At 50.5% G+C, this 17,828-nt stretch overlaps 1 protein-coding gene across 1 annotated transcript in view; it reads right to left on the bottom strand.

Annotated features, from left to right (window-relative positions):
• The window catches only part of LOC106589996 (protein jagged-1b), a 166,173-nt gene that overhangs the window by 87,263 nt on the left and 61,082 nt on the right, over window positions 1–17,828 (bottom strand). Inside the window, exons 6-12 of the mRNA XM_082970599.1 lie at window positions 16,868–16,931; window positions 16,694–16,760; window positions 14,974–15,093; window positions 11,746–11,859; window positions 11,490–11,603; window positions 9,822–9,935; window positions 5,941–5,987 (exon numbers count right to left, since the gene is read on the bottom strand). Coding sequence (XP_082826725.1) covers window positions 5,941–5,987; window positions 9,822–9,935; window positions 11,490–11,603; window positions 11,746–11,859; window positions 14,974–15,093; window positions 16,694–16,760; window positions 16,868–16,931 — 640 coding nt within the window. The remainder of the gene's footprint in view (window positions 1–5,940; window positions 5,988–9,821; window positions 9,936–11,489; window positions 11,604–11,745; window positions 11,860–14,973; window positions 15,094–16,693; window positions 16,761–16,867; window positions 16,932–17,828) is intronic.

Here is a 17,828-nt window from a genome sequence, read left to right as displayed (position 1 = left end):
AGAGAATAGGGTGGTGGAGACAGGACAATAACAAGAGAACAGGGTGGTGGAGACAGGACAATAACAAGAGAACAGGGTGGTGGAGACAGGACAATAACAAGAGAATAGGGTGGTGGAGACAGGACAATAACAAGAGAACAGGGTGGTGGTAGAAGACAGGACAATAACAAGAGAACAGGGTGGTGGTAGAAGACAGGACAATAACAAGAGAACAGGGTGGTGGAAGACAGGACAATAACAAGAGAATAGGGTGGTGGAGACAGGACAATAACAAGAGAACAGGGTGGTGGAGACAGGACAATAACAAGAGAACAGGGTGGTGGAGACAGGACAATAACAAGAGAATAGGGTGGTGGAGACAGGACAATAACAAGAGAATAGGGTGGTGGAGACAGGACAATAACAAGAGAACAGGGTGGTGGTAGAAGACAGGACAATAACAAGAGAACAGGGTGGTGGTAGAAGACAGGACAATAACAAGAGAACAGGGTGGTGGTAGAAGACAGGACAATAACAAGAGAACAGGGTGGTGGAGACAGGACAATAACAAGAGAATAGGGTGGTGGAGACAGGACAATAACAAGAGAACAGGGTGGTGGTAGAAGACAGGACAATAACAAGAGAACAGGGTGGTGGAGACAGGACAATAACAAGAGAACAGGGTGGTGGAGACAGGACAATAACAAGAGAACAGGGTGGTGGAGACAGGACAATAACAAGAGAACAGGGTGGTGGTAGAAGACAGGACAATAACAGTTTGAGAAACAGAATCACAGATACTTTCAACAATCACATTTTTCTGGCTCACACTCAACACAATAATGTTTATGGTATTTTAATCTAGTGTGGTCATGGAATTCTCTCTCCCTCTCAATCTCTATACCCTTCCACCTCTTACTCCCTCTCCCCTCTCCACTTTCCTTAGTTACCAACCCCCACTGAACCCAATGACTCCCCCTCTCACCCTCTTCGTCCTGCCTGCCTCTCCCTCCCTCCCTCCCCTCTCCAACCCACTGTCTCCGTTCTTCATTCTTCATTTCATTGAGGGAGTCTAGAACAACTTTACAACTCAACAGGGTGTTCCAGCTTCCACTGAAAAAAAATGCTTTATTTTTTTTAAAGCTGTAAATTAGTTTGTGGAAGGAAAAGAAACCAGGATAAAAGAGAAACTAAACATAAACACGTGTCTGATATCACAGACAGATTCATGTCATTCATGTCGATTCCCAAACCTTCCATAACAAAGCCATCACCTACAGAGAGATGAACCTGGAGAAGAGTCCCCTAAGCAAGCTGGTCCTGGGGCTCTGTTCACAAACACAAATAGACCCCACAGAGCCCCAGGACAGCAATGCAATTAGACCCAACCAAATCATGAGAAAACCAAAAGATAATTACTTGACACATTGTAAAGAATTAACAAAAAAACAGAGCAAACTAGAATGCTATTTGTCCCTAAACAGAGAGAGACACAGTGGTAGAATGCCTGACTAGAGGTCGACCGATTAATCGGCATGGCCAATTATGGCCGATTAAATTGCAATCCACGAGAAGACTGCCTGGCAGGCTGACTACCTGTTACGCGAGTGCAGCAAGGAGCCAGTATTTTACATAATTATGACATAACATTGAAGGTTGTGCAATGTAACAGCTGTCTGGTGTTACTGCTGGGGCGTTACTGTCTGGTGTGGTGTTACTGCTGGGGCGTTACTGTCTGGTGTGGTGTTACTGCTGGGGCGTTACTGTCTGGTGTTACTGCTGGGACGTTACTGTCTGGTGTTACTGCTGGGACGTTACTGTCTGGTGTTACTGCTGGGGCGTTACTGTCTGGTGTGTTGTTACTGCTGGGGCGTTACTGTCTGGTGTTACTGCTGGGGCGTTACTGTCTGGTGTTACTGCTGGGACGTTACTGTCTGGTGTGTTGTTACTGCTGGGGCGTTACTGTCTGGTGTTACTGCTGGGGCGTTACTGTCTGGTGTTACTGCTGGGACGTTACTGTCTGGTGTTACTGCTGGGGCGTTACTGTCTGGTGTTACTGCTGGGACGTTACTGTCTGGTGTTACTGCTGGGACGTTACTGTCTGGTGTGGTGTTACTGCTGGGGCGTTACTGTCTGGTGTGGTGTTACTGCTGGGACGTTACTGTCTGGTGTTACTGCTGGGGCGTTACTGTCTGGTGTTACTGCTGGGGCGTTACTGTCTGGTGTGTTACTGCTGGGGCGTTACTGTCTGGTGTTACTGCTGGGACGTTACTGTCTGGTGTTACTGCTGGGACGTTACTGTCTGGTGTTACTGCTGGGACGTTACTGTCTGGTGTTACTGCTGGGGCGTTACTGTCTGGTGTTACTGCTGGGGCGTTACTGTCTGGTGTGGTGTTACTGCTGGGACGTTACCGTCTGGTGTGGTGTTACTGCTGGGACGTTACTGTCTGGTGTGGTGTTACTGCTGGGACGTTACTGTCTGGTGTGGTGTTACTGCTGGGGCGTTACTGTCTGGTGTGGTGTTACTGCTGGGACGTTACTGTCTGGTGTGGTGTTACTGCTGGGACGTTACTGTCTGGTGTTACTGCTGGGACGTTACTGTCTGGTGTTACTGCTGGGACGTTACTGTCTGGTGTTACTGCTGGGGCGTTACTGTCTGGTGTGGTGTTACTGCTGGGACGTTACTGTCTGGTGTTACTGCTGGGGCGTTACTGTCTGGTGTTACTGCTGGGGCGTTACTGTCTGGTGTGTTACTGCTGGGGCGTTACTGTCTGGTGTTACTGCTGGGACGTTACTGTCTGGTGTTACTGCTGGGGCGTTACCGTCTGGTGTGTTGTTACTGCTGGGACGTTACTGTCTGGTGTGTTACTGCTGGGACGTTACTGTCTGGTGTTACTGCTGGGACGTTACTGTCTGGTGTGTTGTTACTGCTGGGGCGTTACTGTCTGGTGTTACTGCTGGGGCGTTACTGTCTGGTGTTACTGCTGGGACGTTACTGTCTGGTGTTACTGCTGGGACGTTACTGTCTGGTGTTACTGCTGGGACGTTACTGTCTGGTGTGGTGTTACTGCTGGGGCGTTACTGTCTGGTGTGTTGTTACTGCTGGGGCGTTACTGTCTGGTGTTACTGCTGGGACGTTACTGTCTGGTGTGGTGTTACTGCTGGGGCGTTACTGTCTGGTGTTACTGCTGGGACGTTACTGTCTGGTGTTACTGCTGGGACGTTACTGTCTGGTGTTACTGCTGGGGCGTTACTGTCTGGTGTGGTGTTACTGCTGGGGCGTTACTGTCTGGTGTTACTGCTGGGACGTTACTGTCTGGTGTTACTGCTGGGGCGTTACTGTCTGGTGTGGTGTTACTGCTGGGGCGTTACTGTCTGGTGTGGTGTTACTGCTGGGGCGTTACTGTCTGGTGTGGTGTTACTGCTGGGACGTTACTGTCTGGTGTGGTGTTACTGCTGGGACGTTACTGTCTGGTGTGGTGTTACTGCTGGGGTGTTACTGTCTGGTGTTACTGCTGGGACGTTACTGTCTGGTGTTACTGCTGGGACGTTACTGTCTGGTGTTACTGCTGGGACGTTACTGTCTGGTGTTACTGCTGGGACGTTACTGTCTGGTGTTACTGCTGGGGCGTTACTGTCTGGTGTGGTGTTACTGCTGGGGCGTTACTGTCTGGTGTGGTGTTACTGCTGGGACGTTACTGTCTGGTGTTACTGCTGGGACGTTACTGTCTGGTGTTACTGCTGGGGCGTTACTGTCTGGTGTGGTGTTACTGCTGGGGCGTTACTGTCTGGTGTGGTGTTACTGCTGGGACGTTACTGTCTGGTGTTACTGCTGGGACGTTACTGTCTGGTGTGGTGTTACTGCTGGGGCGTTACTGTCTGGTGTTACTGCTGGGGCGTTACTGTCTGGTGTTACTGCTGGGACGTTACTGTCTGGTGTTACTGCTGGGGCGTTACTGTCTGGTCTGGTGTTACTGCTGGGACGTTACCGTCTGGTGTTACTGCTGGGACGTTACTGTCTGGTGTTACTGCTGGGGCGTTACTGTCTGGTCTGGTGTTACTGCTGGGGCGTTACTGTCTGGTGTTACTGCTGGGGCGTTACTGTCTGGTGTTACTGCTGGGGCGTTACTGTCTGGTGTGGTGTTACTGCTGGGACGTTACTGTCTGGTGTTACTGCTGGGGCGTTACTGTCTGGTGTTACTGCTGGGACGTTACTGTCTGGTGTTACTGCTGGGGCGTTACTGTCTGGTGTTACTGCTGGGACGTTACTGTCTGGTGTTACTGCTGGGACGTTACTGTCTGGTGTTACTGCTGGGGCGTTACTGTCTGGTGTTACTGCTGGGACGTTACTGTCTGGTGTGGTGTTACTGCTGGGGCGTTACTGTCTGGTGTGGTGTTACTGCTGGGGCGTTACTGTCTGGTGTTACTGCTGGGGCGTTACTGTCTGGTGTTACTGCTGGGACGTTACTGTCTGGTGTTACTGCTGGGGCGTTACTGTCTGGTGTGGTGTTACTGCTGGGGCGTTACTGTCTGGTGTTACTGCTGGGACGTTACTGTCTGGTGTTACTGCTGGGGCGTTACTGTCTGGTGTGGTGTTACTGCTGGGACGTTACTGTCTGGTGTGGTGTTACTGCTGGGACGTTACTGTCTGGTGTGTTGTTACTGCTGGGGCGTTACTGTCTGGTGTGTTGTTACTGCTGGGGCGTTACTGTCTGGTGTTACTGCTGGGGCGTTACTGTCTGGTGTGGTGTTACTGCTGGGGCGTTACTGTCTGGTGTTACTGCTGGGGCGTTACTGTCTGGTGTTACTGCTGGGGCGTTACTGTCTGGTGTTACTGCTGGGACGTTACTGTCTGGTGTTACTGCTGGGACGTTACTGTCTGGTGTTACTGCTGGGACGTTACTGTCTGGTGTTACTGCTGGGGCGTTACTGTCTGGTGTTACTGCTGGGGCGTTACTGTCTGGTGTTACTGCTGGGACGTTACTGTCTGGTGTTACTGCTGGGGCGTTACTGTCTGGTGTTACTGCTGGGACGTTACTGTCTGGTGTGGTGTTACTGCTGGGGCGTTACTGTCTGGTGTTACTGCTGGGGCGTTACTGTCTGGTGTTACTGCTGGGGCGTTACTGTCTGACAGATCCACAAAGAATATGAAAACAAACCCAATGTTGTTGAACTCCCATATCTACTGGGTGAAATAGCACAGTGATCCATCACAGCAACAAGATAAACTCCCATATCTACTGGGTGAAATACCACAGTGATCCATCACAGCAGAAAGATGAACTCCCATATCTACTGGGTGAAATACCACAGTGATCCATCACAGCAACAAGATAAACTCCCATATCTACTGGGTGAAATACCACAGTGATCCATCACAGCAGCAAGATAAACTCCCATATCTACTGGGTGAAATACCACAGTGATCCATCACAGCAGAAAGATGAACTCCCATATCTACTGGGTGAAATACCACAGTGATCCATCACAGCAGAAAGATGAACTCCCATATCTACTGGGTGAAATACCACAGTGATCCATCACAGCAACAAGATGAACTCCCATATCTACTGGGTGAAATACCACAGTGATCCATCACAGCAACAAGATGTGTGACCTGTTGTCTCAAGAAAAGGTCAACCAGTGAAGAACAAACACCATTGTAAATACAACCCATATTTATGTTTATTTATTTTCCCTTTTGTACTTTAACTATTTGCACATCGTTACAACACTGTATATAGACATAATATGACATTTGAAATGTCTTTATTCTTTTGAATCTTCTGTGAGTGTAATGTTTACTGTAAATTTTTATTGTTCATTTAATTTTTTTTGTTTATTATCTACTTCACTTGCTTTGGCCACGTTAACATATGTTTCCCATGTCAATAAAGCCCCTTGGATTGTAAATGAATTGAGAGAGATCTAGAGATGCAGAGAGGGAGAAAAACAACATACCCTGCAGGTTCCACCGTGTCGGCACTGGTCCTTGCAGTCATTGAGATCTACACAGGAAAACAAAGATGATGTATCAGGTGTTATCTACCAGCATGTATTAAACAAGATAATCAAGATACACAGGAAAACAAAGATGATGTATCAGGTGTTATCTACCAGCATGTATTAAACAAGATAATCAACATACACAGGAAAACAAAGATGATGTATCAGGTGTTATCTACTAGCATGTATTAGACAAGATAATCAACTTTGTCTGTGATAATACAGTCACAAATTTGTTCACCCTCCGTAAAAGAAAGTGCACCCTCCAAAAAATAATCACCCCATTCCTTATGTAGTGTCCTACTACTCTGTGAACCCTAGTCCTTATGTAGTGTCCTACAACCCTGTGAACCCTGTGACCCTAGTCCTTATGTAGAGCCCTACTACCCAGTGAACCCTAGTCCTTATGCAGTGTTCTACTACTCTGTGAACCCTAGTCCTTATGTAGTGTCCTACAACCCTGTGAACCCTGTGACCCTAGTCCTTATGTAGAGCCCTACTACCCTGTGAACCCTAGTCCTTATGCAGTGTTCTACTACTCTGTGAACCCTAGTCCTTATGTAGTGTCCTACAACCCTGTGAACCCTGTGACCCTAGTCCTTATGTAGAGCCCTACTACCCAGTGAACCCTAGTCCTTATGCAGTGTTCTACTACTCTGTGAACCCTAGTCCTTATGTAGTGTCCTACAACCCTGTGAACCCTGTGACCCTAGTCCTTATGTAGAGCCCTACTACCCAGTGAACCCTAGTCCTTATGCAGTGTTCTACTACTCTGTGAACCCTAGTCCTTATGTAGTGTCCTACAACCCTATGAACCCTAGTCCTTATGTAGTGTCCTACAACCCTGTGAACCCTAGTCCTTATGTAGTGTCCTACAACCTTGTGAACCCTAGTCCTTATGTAGTGTACTACTACCCTGTAGGCCCTAGTCCTTATGTAGTGTCCTACAGCCCTGTAGGCCCTAGTCCTTATGTAGTGTCCTACAGCCCTGTAGGCCCTAGTCCTTATGTAGTGACCTACAACCCTGTGAACCCTAGTCCTTATGTAGTGTCCTACTACCCTGTAGGCCCTAGTCCTTATGTAGTGTCCTACTACCCTGTGAACCCTAGTCCTTATGTAGTGTCCTACAACCCTGTAGGCCCTAGTCCTTATGTATTGTCCTACAACCCTGTAGGCCCTAGTCCTTATGTAGTGTCCTACTACCCTGTGAACCCCATTCCTTATGTAGTGTCCTACTACCCTGTGACCCTAGTCCTTATGTAGTGTTCTACTACCCTGTGAACCCTAGTCCTTATGTAGTGTCCTACTACCCTGTAGACCCTAGTCCTTATGTAGTGCCCTACTACCCTGTGAACCCTAGTCCTTATGTAGTGTCCTACAACCCTGTGAACCCTAGTTCTTATGTAGTGTCCTACTACCCTGTGAACCCTAGTCCTTATGTAGTGACCTACTACCCCCTGAATCCTAGTCCTTATGCAGTGTCCTACTACCCTGTGAACCGTAGTCCTTAAGTAGTGTCCTACAACCCTGTAGGCCCTACGTCCTTATGTAGTGTCCTACAACGTAGTAGGCCCAAGTCCTTATGTAGTGTCCTACAACCCTGTGAACCCTAGTCCTTATGTAGTGTCCTACAACCCTGTGAACCCTAGTCCTTATGTAGTGTCCTACAACCCTGTGACCCTAGTCCTTATGTAGTGTCCTACAGCCCTGTAGGCCCTAGTCCTCATGTAGTGTCCTATAACCTTGTGAACCCTAGTCCTCATGTAGTGTCCTATAACCTTGTGAACCCTAGTCCTTATGTAGTGTCCTACAACCCTGTGAACCCTAGTCCTTAAGTAGAGCCCTACTACCCTGTGAACCCTAGTCCTTATGCAGTGTTCTACTACCCTGTGAACCCTAGTCCTTATATAGAGCCCTACTACCCTGTGAACCCTAGTCCTTATGCAGTGTCCTACTACCCTGTGAACCCTAGTCCTTAAGTAGTGTACTACAACCCTGTAGGCCCTACGTCCTTATGTAGTGTCCTACAACCCTGTAGGCCCAAGTCCTTATGTAGTGTTCTACTACCCTGTGAACCCTAGTCCTTATGTAGTGTCCTACAACCCTGTGAACCCTAGTCCTTATGTAGTGTCCTACAACCCTGTGACCCTAGTCCTTATGTAGTGTCCTACAGCCCTGTAGGCCCTAGTCCTTATGTAGTGTCCTACAACCCTGTGAACCCTAGTCCTTATGTAGTGTCCTACTACCCTGTGGACCCCATTCCTTATGTAGTGTCCTACAACCCTGTGAACCCTAGTCCTTATGTAGTGTCCTACAACCCTGTGAACCCTAGTCCTTATGTAGTGTCCTACAACCTTGTGAACCCTAGTCCTTATGTAGTGTACTACTACCCTGTAGGCCCTAGTCCTTATGTAGTGTCCTACAGCCCTGTAGGCCCTAGTCCTTATGTAGTGTCCTACAGCCCTGTAGGCCCTAATCCTTATGTAGTGACCTACAACCCTGTGAACCCTAGTCCTTATGTAGTGTCCTACAACCCTGTAGGCCCTAGTCCTTATGTAGTGTCCTACAACCCTGTAGGCCCTAGTCCTTATGTAGTGTCCTACTACCCTGTGAACCCCATTCCTTATGTAGTGTTCTACTACCCTGTGACCCTAGTCCTTATGTAGTGTTCTACTACCCTGTGAACCCTAGTCTTTATGTAGTGTCCTACTACCCTGTAGACCCTAGTCCTTATGTAGTGCCCTACTACCCTGTGAACCCTAGTCCTTATGTAGTGTCCTACAACCCTGTGAACCCTAGTCCTTATGTAGTGTCCTACTACCCTGTGAACCCTAGTCCTTATGTAGTGACCTACTACCCCCTGAATCCTAGTCCTTATGCAGTGTCCTACTACCCTGTGAACCCTAGTCCTTAAGTAGTGTCCTACAACCCTGTAGGCCCTACGTCCTTATGTAGTGTCCTACAACCCTGTAGGCCCTAGTCCTTATGTAGAGCCCTACTACCCTGTGAACCCTAGTCCTTATGTAGTGTCCTACAACCCTGTGAACCCTAGTCCTTATGTAGTGTCCTACAACCCTGTAAACCCTAGTCCTTATGTAGTGCCCTACTACCCTGTGGACCCTAGTCCTTATGTAGTGTCCTACTACCCTGTGGACCCTAGTCCTTATGTAGTTTCCTACTACCCTGTGGACCCTAGTCCTTATGTAGTGTCCTACAACCCTGTAGGCCCTAGTCCTTATGTAGTGTCCTACTACCCTGTGAACCCTAGTCCTTATGTAGTGTTCTACTACCCTGTAGGCCCTAGTCCTTATGTAGTGTCCTACTACCCTGTGAACCCTAGTCCTTATGTAGTGTACTACTACCCTGTAGGCCCTAGTCCTTATGTAGTGTCCTACTACCCTGTGAACCCTAGTCCTTATGTAGTGTTCTACTACCCTGTAGGCCCTAGTCCTTATGTAGTGTCCTACTACCCTGTGAACCCTAGTCCTTATGTAGTGTCCTACAACCCGGTGACCCTAGTCCTTATGTAGAGCCCTACTACCCTGTGAACCCTAGTCCTTATGCAGTGTTCTACTACCCTGTGAACCCTAGTCCTTATGCAGTGTCCTACTACCCTGTGAACCCTAGTCCTTATGTAGCGCCCTACTACCCTATGAACCCTAGTCCTTATGTAGTGCCCTATAAAGGGATAAGGGTGCTATTTGGGACGCATAGTGAAGGATCATGTACATTTCTAACTCTGACACTATTGGGAAGTTAAGCATTACACTGTCCTGACGGAGACAGGTGTTCTACAACGCCACAGCTGCAACAGAAACCGTCTTAGTTCTACTCACTGATGTCACAGTTCAGCCCCGTCCAACCAGCGACACACTCGCAGAAGTATCCACCAATCAGGTTGCGGCAGGAGTTGGCGTTGACACAGGGCTTGCTGTCGCATTCGTTGGCATCTGGAGAGGAGGCGGATTAATAACAGGGCATGGTCAGAGTGAAGACGGGCACAAATAATTCATTATGAGTCCACTTCCTGCGCTCAAATGTTCATGAAGTACTACGTTAAAGTGAAAGACACCAGTGAAGAAAGGCAATAGAGAAATCCAACTGAGAAAACTAGGTTGAAGTGGAGTAGAAAGAAGAGGAAGAGGAAGAGAGGAGACAAGGATAGAGGAGACAAGGATAGGAGACAGAGAGGAGACAGGGAGAGGAGACAGGGAGAGGAGACAGAGAAACAGGAGACAGAGCGAGGAGACAAAGCGAGGAGACAGGAGGGAGGAGACAGGAGAGAGGAGACAGGGAGAGGAGACAGGGAGAGGAGACAGAGAGGAGACAGGGAGAGGAGACAGGGAGAGGAGACAGGGAGAGGAGACAGGGAGAGGAGACAGGGAGAGGAGACAGGGAGAGGAGACAGGGAGAGGAGACAGGGAGAGGAGACAGGGAGAGGAGACAGAGAGGAGACAGGGAGAGGAGACAGGGAGAGGAGACAGGGAGAGGAGACAGGGAGAGGAGACAGGAGGGAGGAGACAGGGAGAGAAGACAGGGAGAGGAGACAGGGAGAGGAGACAGGGAGAGGAGACAGGAGGGAGGAGACAGGGAGAGAAGACAGGGAGAGGAGACAGGGAGAGGAGACAGGGAGAGGAGACAGGGAGAGGAGACAGGGAGAGGAGACAGGGAGAGGAGACATGAGAGGAGACAGGGAGAGGAGACAGGGAGAGGAGACAGGGAGAGGAGACAGGGAGAGGAGACAGGGACAGGAGACAGGGAGAGGAGACAGGGAGAGGAGACAGGGACAGGAGACAGGGAGAGGAGACATGAGAGGAGACAGGGAGAGGAGACAGGGAGAGGAGACAGGGAGAGGAGACAGGAGGGAGGAGACAGGGAGAGGAGACAGGGAGAGGAGACAGGGAGAGGAGACAGGGAGAGGAGACAGGAGGGAGGAGACAGGGAGAGGAGACAGGGAGAGGAGACAGGGAGAGGAGACAGGAGGGAGGAGACAGAGAGGAGACAGAGAGGGAGGAGACAGGGAGAGGAGACAGGGAGAGGAGACAGGAGGGAGGAGACAGGGAGAGGAGACAGGGAGAGGAGACAGGGAGAGGAGACAGGGAGAGGAGACAGGGAGAGGAGACAGGGAGAGGAGACAGGGAGAGGAGACAGGAGGGAGGAGACAGGGAGAGGAGACAGGAGGGAGGAGACAGGGAGAGGAGACAGGGAGAGGAGACAGGGAGAGGAGACAGGGAGAGGAGACAGGAGGGAGGAGACAGGGAGAGGAGACAGGGAGAGGAGACAGGGAGAGGAGACATGAGAGGAGACAGGAGGGAGGAGACAGGGAGAGGAGACAGGGAGAGGAGACAGGGAGAGGAGACAGGGAGAGGAGACAGGGAGAGGAGACATGAGAGGAGACATGAGAGGAGACAGGGAGAGGAGACAGGGAGAGGAGACAGGAGGGAGGAGACAGGAGGGAGGAGGCAGAGAGGGGGAGAGAAGAGAAAGAATAATGTGTGTCTCACCTATGCGACAGGTCTTGCCGGTCCACTGAGGCGGACAGTGACACTTATAACCATGAACCAGGTCCTGGCAGGTCCCACCATGATTACAGGGGTTAGGAGAGCACTCATCAACATCTAGCAGACAGGAGAGATACACACAGGGCACTCCATGAATGTGTGTGTGTGTGTGTGTGTGTGTGTGTGTGTGTGTGTGTGTGTGTGTGTGTGTGTGTGTGTGTGTGTGTGTGTGTGTGTGTGTGTGTATATACAGACTTACTGATATTACAGGAGGGTCCGCTCCAGCCCGCTCCACATACACACCCATAACCCTGAGTGTCCTCTACACAGCTCCCTCCATTAGAACAGGGGTTGGACAGACACGCATGCTCTGCTGTGGAGGGGAGGAAACACAGGGTTACAGACACATGCTGGGAGAGACTGATTGGCCAATGGGAGCAGAGAGGACCTGGGAGCTGAGAGGACCTGGGAGCTGAGAGGACCTGGGAGCAGAGAGGACCTGGGAGCAGAGAGGACCTGGGAGCAGAGAGGACCTGGGAGCAGAGAGGACCTGGGAGCTGAGAGGACCTGGGAGCTGAGAGGACCTGGGAGCTGAGAGGACCTGGGAGCTGAGAGGACCTGGGAGCAGAGAGGACCTGGGAGCAGAGAGGACCTGGGAGCTGAGAGGACCTGGGAGCTGAGGCTGAGAGGACCTGGGAGCTGAGGCTGAGAGGACCTGGGAGCTGAGAGGACCCTTGTAAACCCCCCGACGCCCCCTGAATATGCTCAGCCATTCAGTACACCCCCCTACACCCCCTGAATCCACTCAGCCAATCAGTACACCCCCCTACACCCCCTGAATCCACTCAGCCAATCAGTACACCCCCCTACACCCCCTGAATCCACTCAGCCAATCAGTACACCCCCCTACACCCCCTGAATCCACTCAGCCAATCAGTACACCCCCTGAATCCCTACCATTGTGTCATCATAATGCTTTAGCAAATGTACATTATACCAGGAGCGTTGGTAGACAATGTAATTAACCCCTCTAACGGCCCTCCATGCCTCTGCTAATCCTACAGCTGTTGTATGTAGCAATATGTGTCTCTGAACCAGATTTATGCTGTTAGCATTGAGGTGGTGGGTCCTAGTAGGAAGTCCACTGTGTGCAGCTCACCCTGCACTAACATCAATAACATGTAGACATTTTCATCTGCTAAGCGTCCCCCAGTAAAGCAATGAAAACAAGCAAGCAAGCATAGGGCGGCGCACAATTGGCACAGGGTCGTCCGGGTTTGGCCGTCATTGTAAATAAGAATTTGTTCTTAACCGACTTGACTTGTTAATTAAAGGTTAAATGAATTAATGAGTGTGCTCTGTGTTTTCCTGTCATCCAGCAGCCCTAAGCATCAACATAACCCCACGACCCACCCATTTACTGAGGAGACAGATAACCATGACGACCCACCCATTTACTGAGGAGACAGATAACCATGACGACCCACCCATTTACTGAGGAGACAGATAACCATGACGACCCACCCATTTACTAAGGAGACAGATAACCATGACGACCCACCCATTTACTGAGGAGACAGATAACCATGACGACCCACCCATTTACTGAGGAGACAGATAACCATGACGACCCACCCATTTACTGAGGAGACAGATAACCATGACGACCCACCCATTTACTGAGGAGACAGATAACCATGACGACCCACCCATTTACTAAGGAGACAGATAACCATGACGACCCACCCATTTACTGAGGAGACAGATAACCATGACGACCCACCCATTTACTGAGGAGACAGATAACCATGACGACCCACCCATTTACTGAGGAGACAGATAACCATGACGACCCACTCCCTACCCCTCAACACAGTGACTCCCTACCCCTCTGACAGGTGACTCCCTACCCCTCTGACAGGTGACTCCCTACCCCTCTGACAGGTGACTCCCTACCCCTCTGACAGGTGACTCCCTACCCCTCTGACAGGTGACTCCCTACCCCTCTGACAGGTGACTCCCTACCCCTCTGACAGGTGACTCCCTACCTACCCCTCTGACAGGTGACTCCCTACCTACCCCTCTGACAGGTGACTCCCTACCTACCCCTCTGACAGGTGACTCCCTACCTACCCCTCTGACAGGTGACTCCCTACCTACCCCTCTGACAGGTGACTCCCTACCCCTCTGACAGGTGACTCCCTACCCCTCTGACAGGTGACTCCCTACCCCTCTGACAGGTGACTCCCTACCCCTCTGACAGGTGACTCCCTACCCCTCTGACAGGTGACTCCCTACCCCTCTGACAGGTGACTCCCTACCCCTCTGACAGGTGACTCCCTACCCCTCTGACAGGTGACTCCCTACCCCTCTGACAGGTGACTCCCTACCTACCCCTCTGACAGGTGACTCCCTACCTACCCCTCTGACAGGTGACTCCCTACCTACCCCTCTGACAGGTGACTCCCTACCTACCCCTCTGACAGGTGACTCCCTACCCCTCTGACAGGTGACTCCCTACCCCTCTGACAGGTGACTCCCTACCCCTCTGACAGGTGACTCCCTACCCCTCTGACAGGTGACTCCCTACCCCTCTGACAGGTGACTCCCTACCCCTCTGACAGGTGACTCCCTACCCCTCTGACAGGTGACTCCCTACCCCTCTGACAGGTGACTCCCTACCCCTCTGACAGGTGACTCCCTACCCCTCTGACAGGTGACTCCCTACCCCTCTGACAGGTGACTCCCTACCCCTCTGACAGGTGACTCCCTACCCCTCTGACAGGTGACTCCCTACCCCTCTGACAGGTGACTCCCTACCCCTCTGACAGGTGACTCCCTACCCCTCTGACAGGTGACTCCCTACCCCTCTGACAGGTGACTCCCTACCCCTCTGACAGGTGACTCCCTACCCCTCTGACAGGTGACTCCCTACCCCTCTGACAGGTGACTCCCTACCCCTCTGACAGGTGACTCCCTACCCCTCTGACAGGTGACTCCCTACCCCTCTGACAGGTGACTCCCTACCCCTCTGACAGGTGACTCCCTACCCCTCTGACAGGTGACTCCCTACCCCTCTGACAGGTGACTCCCTACCCCTCTGACAGGTGACTCCCTACCCCTCTGACAGGTGACTCCCTACCCCTCTGACAGGTGACTCCCTACCCCTCTGACAGGTGACTCCCTACCCCTCTGACAGGTGACTCCCTACCCCTCTGACAGGTGACTCCCTACCCCTCTGACAGGTGACTCCCTACCCCTCTGACAGGTGACTCCCTACCCCTCTGACAGGTGACTCCCTACCCCTCTGACAGGTGACTCCCTACCCCTCTGACAGGTGACTCCCTACCCCTCTGACAGGTGACTCCCTACCCCTCTGACAGGTGACTCCCTACCCCTCTGACAGGTGACTCCCTACCCCTCTGACAGGTGACTCCCTACCCCTCTGACAGGTGACTCCCTACCCCTCTGACAGGTGACTCCCTACCCCTCTGACAGGTGACTCCAGAGTAGCCCTCAACGCAGGAACACTGGTATTTGTCAGGTCCTGTGTTGCTGCAGGTTCCTCCATTCAGACAGGGCTGTTTGGTCCCACAGAAGTTCAGATCTGAGAGAAGGGGGGAGGAGAGAGAGAGAGAGAGAGCGAGAGCGAGGGGGGAGGAGAGAAGAGAGAGAGAGGGGGAAGAGAGAGAGAGAGAGAGAGAGAGAGAGAGCGAGAGAGGGGGAGGAGAGAGAGTAATGAGTAATGGTGGCACTATGAGTAATGGTGGCACTATGAGTAATGGTGGCATTATGAGTAACTATGAGTAATGGTGGCACTATGAGTAATGGTGGCACTATGAGTAACTATGAGTAATGGTGGCACTTTGAGAAATGGTGGCACTATGAGTAATGGTGGCACCATGGGTAATGGTGGCATTACGAGTAACTATGAGTAATGGTGGCACTATGAGTAATGGTGGCACTATAAGTAATGGTGGCATTATGAGTAACTATGAGTAATGGTGGCACTATGAGTAATGGTGGCACTATGAGTAACTATGAGTAATGGTGGCACTTTGAGAAATGGTGGCACTATGAGTAATGGTGGCACCATGGGTAATGGTGGCATTACGAGTAACTATGAGTAACGGTGGCACTATGAGTAATGGTGGCACTATGAGTAATGGTGGCACTATCAGTAATGGTGGCACTATCAGTAATGGTGGCACTATGAGTAATGGTGGCACTATGAGTAATGGTGGCACTATGAGTAATGGTGGCACAATGAGTAATGGTGGCACCATGGGTAATGGTTGCATTATGAGTAACTATGAGTAATGGTGACACTATGTGTAATGGTGGCACTATGAGTAACGGTGGCACCATGGGTAATGGTGGCATTATGAGTAACTATGAGTAATGGTGGCACTATGAGTAATGGTGGCACTATGAGTAATGGTGGCACTATGAGTAATGGTGGCACTGTGAGTAATGGTGGTACTATGTGTAATGGTGGCACTATCAGTAATGGTGGCACTATCAGTAATGGTGGCACATCAGTAATGGTGGCACTATGAGTAATGGTGGCACTATGGGTAATGGTGGCATTATGAGTAACTATGAGTAATGGTGGCACTATGAGTAATGGTGACATTATGAGTAATGGTGGCACCATGGGTAATGGTGGCACTATGGGTAATGGTGGCACTATGAGTAATGGTGGCACTATGGGTAATGGTGGCACTATGAGTAACTATGAGTAATGGTGGCACTATGAGTAACGGTGGCACTATGAGTAACTATGAGTAATGGTGGCACTATGAGTAACGTGGCACTATGAGTAACGTGGCACTATGAGTAACGTGGCACTATGAGTAATGGTGGCACTATGAGTAATGGTGGCACTATGAGTAATGGTGGCATTATGCGTAACTATGAGTAATGGTGGCACTATGAGTAATGGTGGCACTGTGAGTAAAGGTGGCACTGTGAGTAATGGTGGCATTATGAGTAATGGTGGCACTATGAGTAATGGTGGCACTGTGAGTAAAGGTGGCACTGTGAGTAAAGGTGGCACTGTGAGTAATGGTGGCATTATGAGTAATTGTGGCACTATGGGTAATGGTGGCATTATGAGTAACTATGAGGGACACTATAACACAGGGCCGCCTACGCCTGAGGAAGGGAGGTGTATGAACAAGAGACAGCATAGGAATAAAGTCTACCTTTGTCACAGAGATGTCCTCCCCAGTGGATATCACACAGACACTGCCATGGTTCAACACAGGTCCCCTGGGAGGGGGCACGAGGCCGAGGATGGAGCGGGGAGGATACACTGATCACAGTACTGCCCCTGCCAGCCATACAGACACCTGGAGAACACACACACACACACACACACACACACAGCCAGGGTGAGGAATACACTGATCACAGTACTGCCCCTGCCAGCCATACAGACACGGAGCACACACACAGCCAGGGTGAGGAATACACTGATCACAGTACTGCCCCTGCCAGCCATACAGACACACACACACACAGCCAGGGTGAGGAATACACTGATCACAGTACTGCGCCGCTGCCAGCCAGGGTGAGGCAGACACGCTGGAGAACAGCACGGAGCACACACACACACACACACACACACACACACACACACACACACACACACACACACACACACACACACACAACACACACACACACACACACACACACACCCCAGTGGTGTCACTAGGCCTTGGGGATTGAGCCCTAAACCTTTAGACCAGGTGTCCAACTCATTCCACAGAGGGTTGAGAGTGAGGGTGGTTTTTCACTCCAACCTTTATACTTGATTATTTAAGAAAGTCACTAATTAGTAAAGAACCTCCCTCACCTGGTTGTCTAGGTCACTAATTAAAGGAAAACCCTGCTCTCCGTGGAATGACTTGGACACCTCTTCTTTAGATGGTTTTCAGTCTCACAGGAGTTTCCATCATCATCATCATCATCATCATCATCGTCATTATTACGGACTGGACCTCGGTTTATCTTTCAAAACACCCACGTGGCTTTATTATTCTCCTAAAAACCAATGAGTGGACGGGAGAGGCAGGACTTGCAGCGCGTCTAAAATAGAACAAAGTTTGTTTTACACATGCGAGCAGTTTGGGATGAAATTATTTCATAACATTTGTGGGACAGAAAAAGAGTAGAGAGAGCGAGGAAGTGAAGGAGAGAACGAGCGTCAAAGTGCACACGAAAGAGCGCTTCGGTAGTGTGGGGTTCTTTAATCAGTTTGTCTCAGACAGGTCAGAGCCTGTTGAGTTGTATGGAGATTTTTGGCAATACTCTGTAGATGTACAGTATGTCCTC

This window comes from Salmo salar, chromosome 28, assembly GCF_965601325.2.
Source record: "Salmo salar chromosome 28, fSalSal1, whole genome shotgun sequence".
In the NCBI taxonomy this organism is placed as follows: domain Eukaryota; kingdom Metazoa; phylum Chordata; class Actinopteri; order Salmoniformes; family Salmonidae; genus Salmo; species Salmo salar.
The sequence above is the reverse complement of the archived record's forward strand: the minus strand, read 5'-3'. Positions and strand labels throughout refer to the sequence as shown.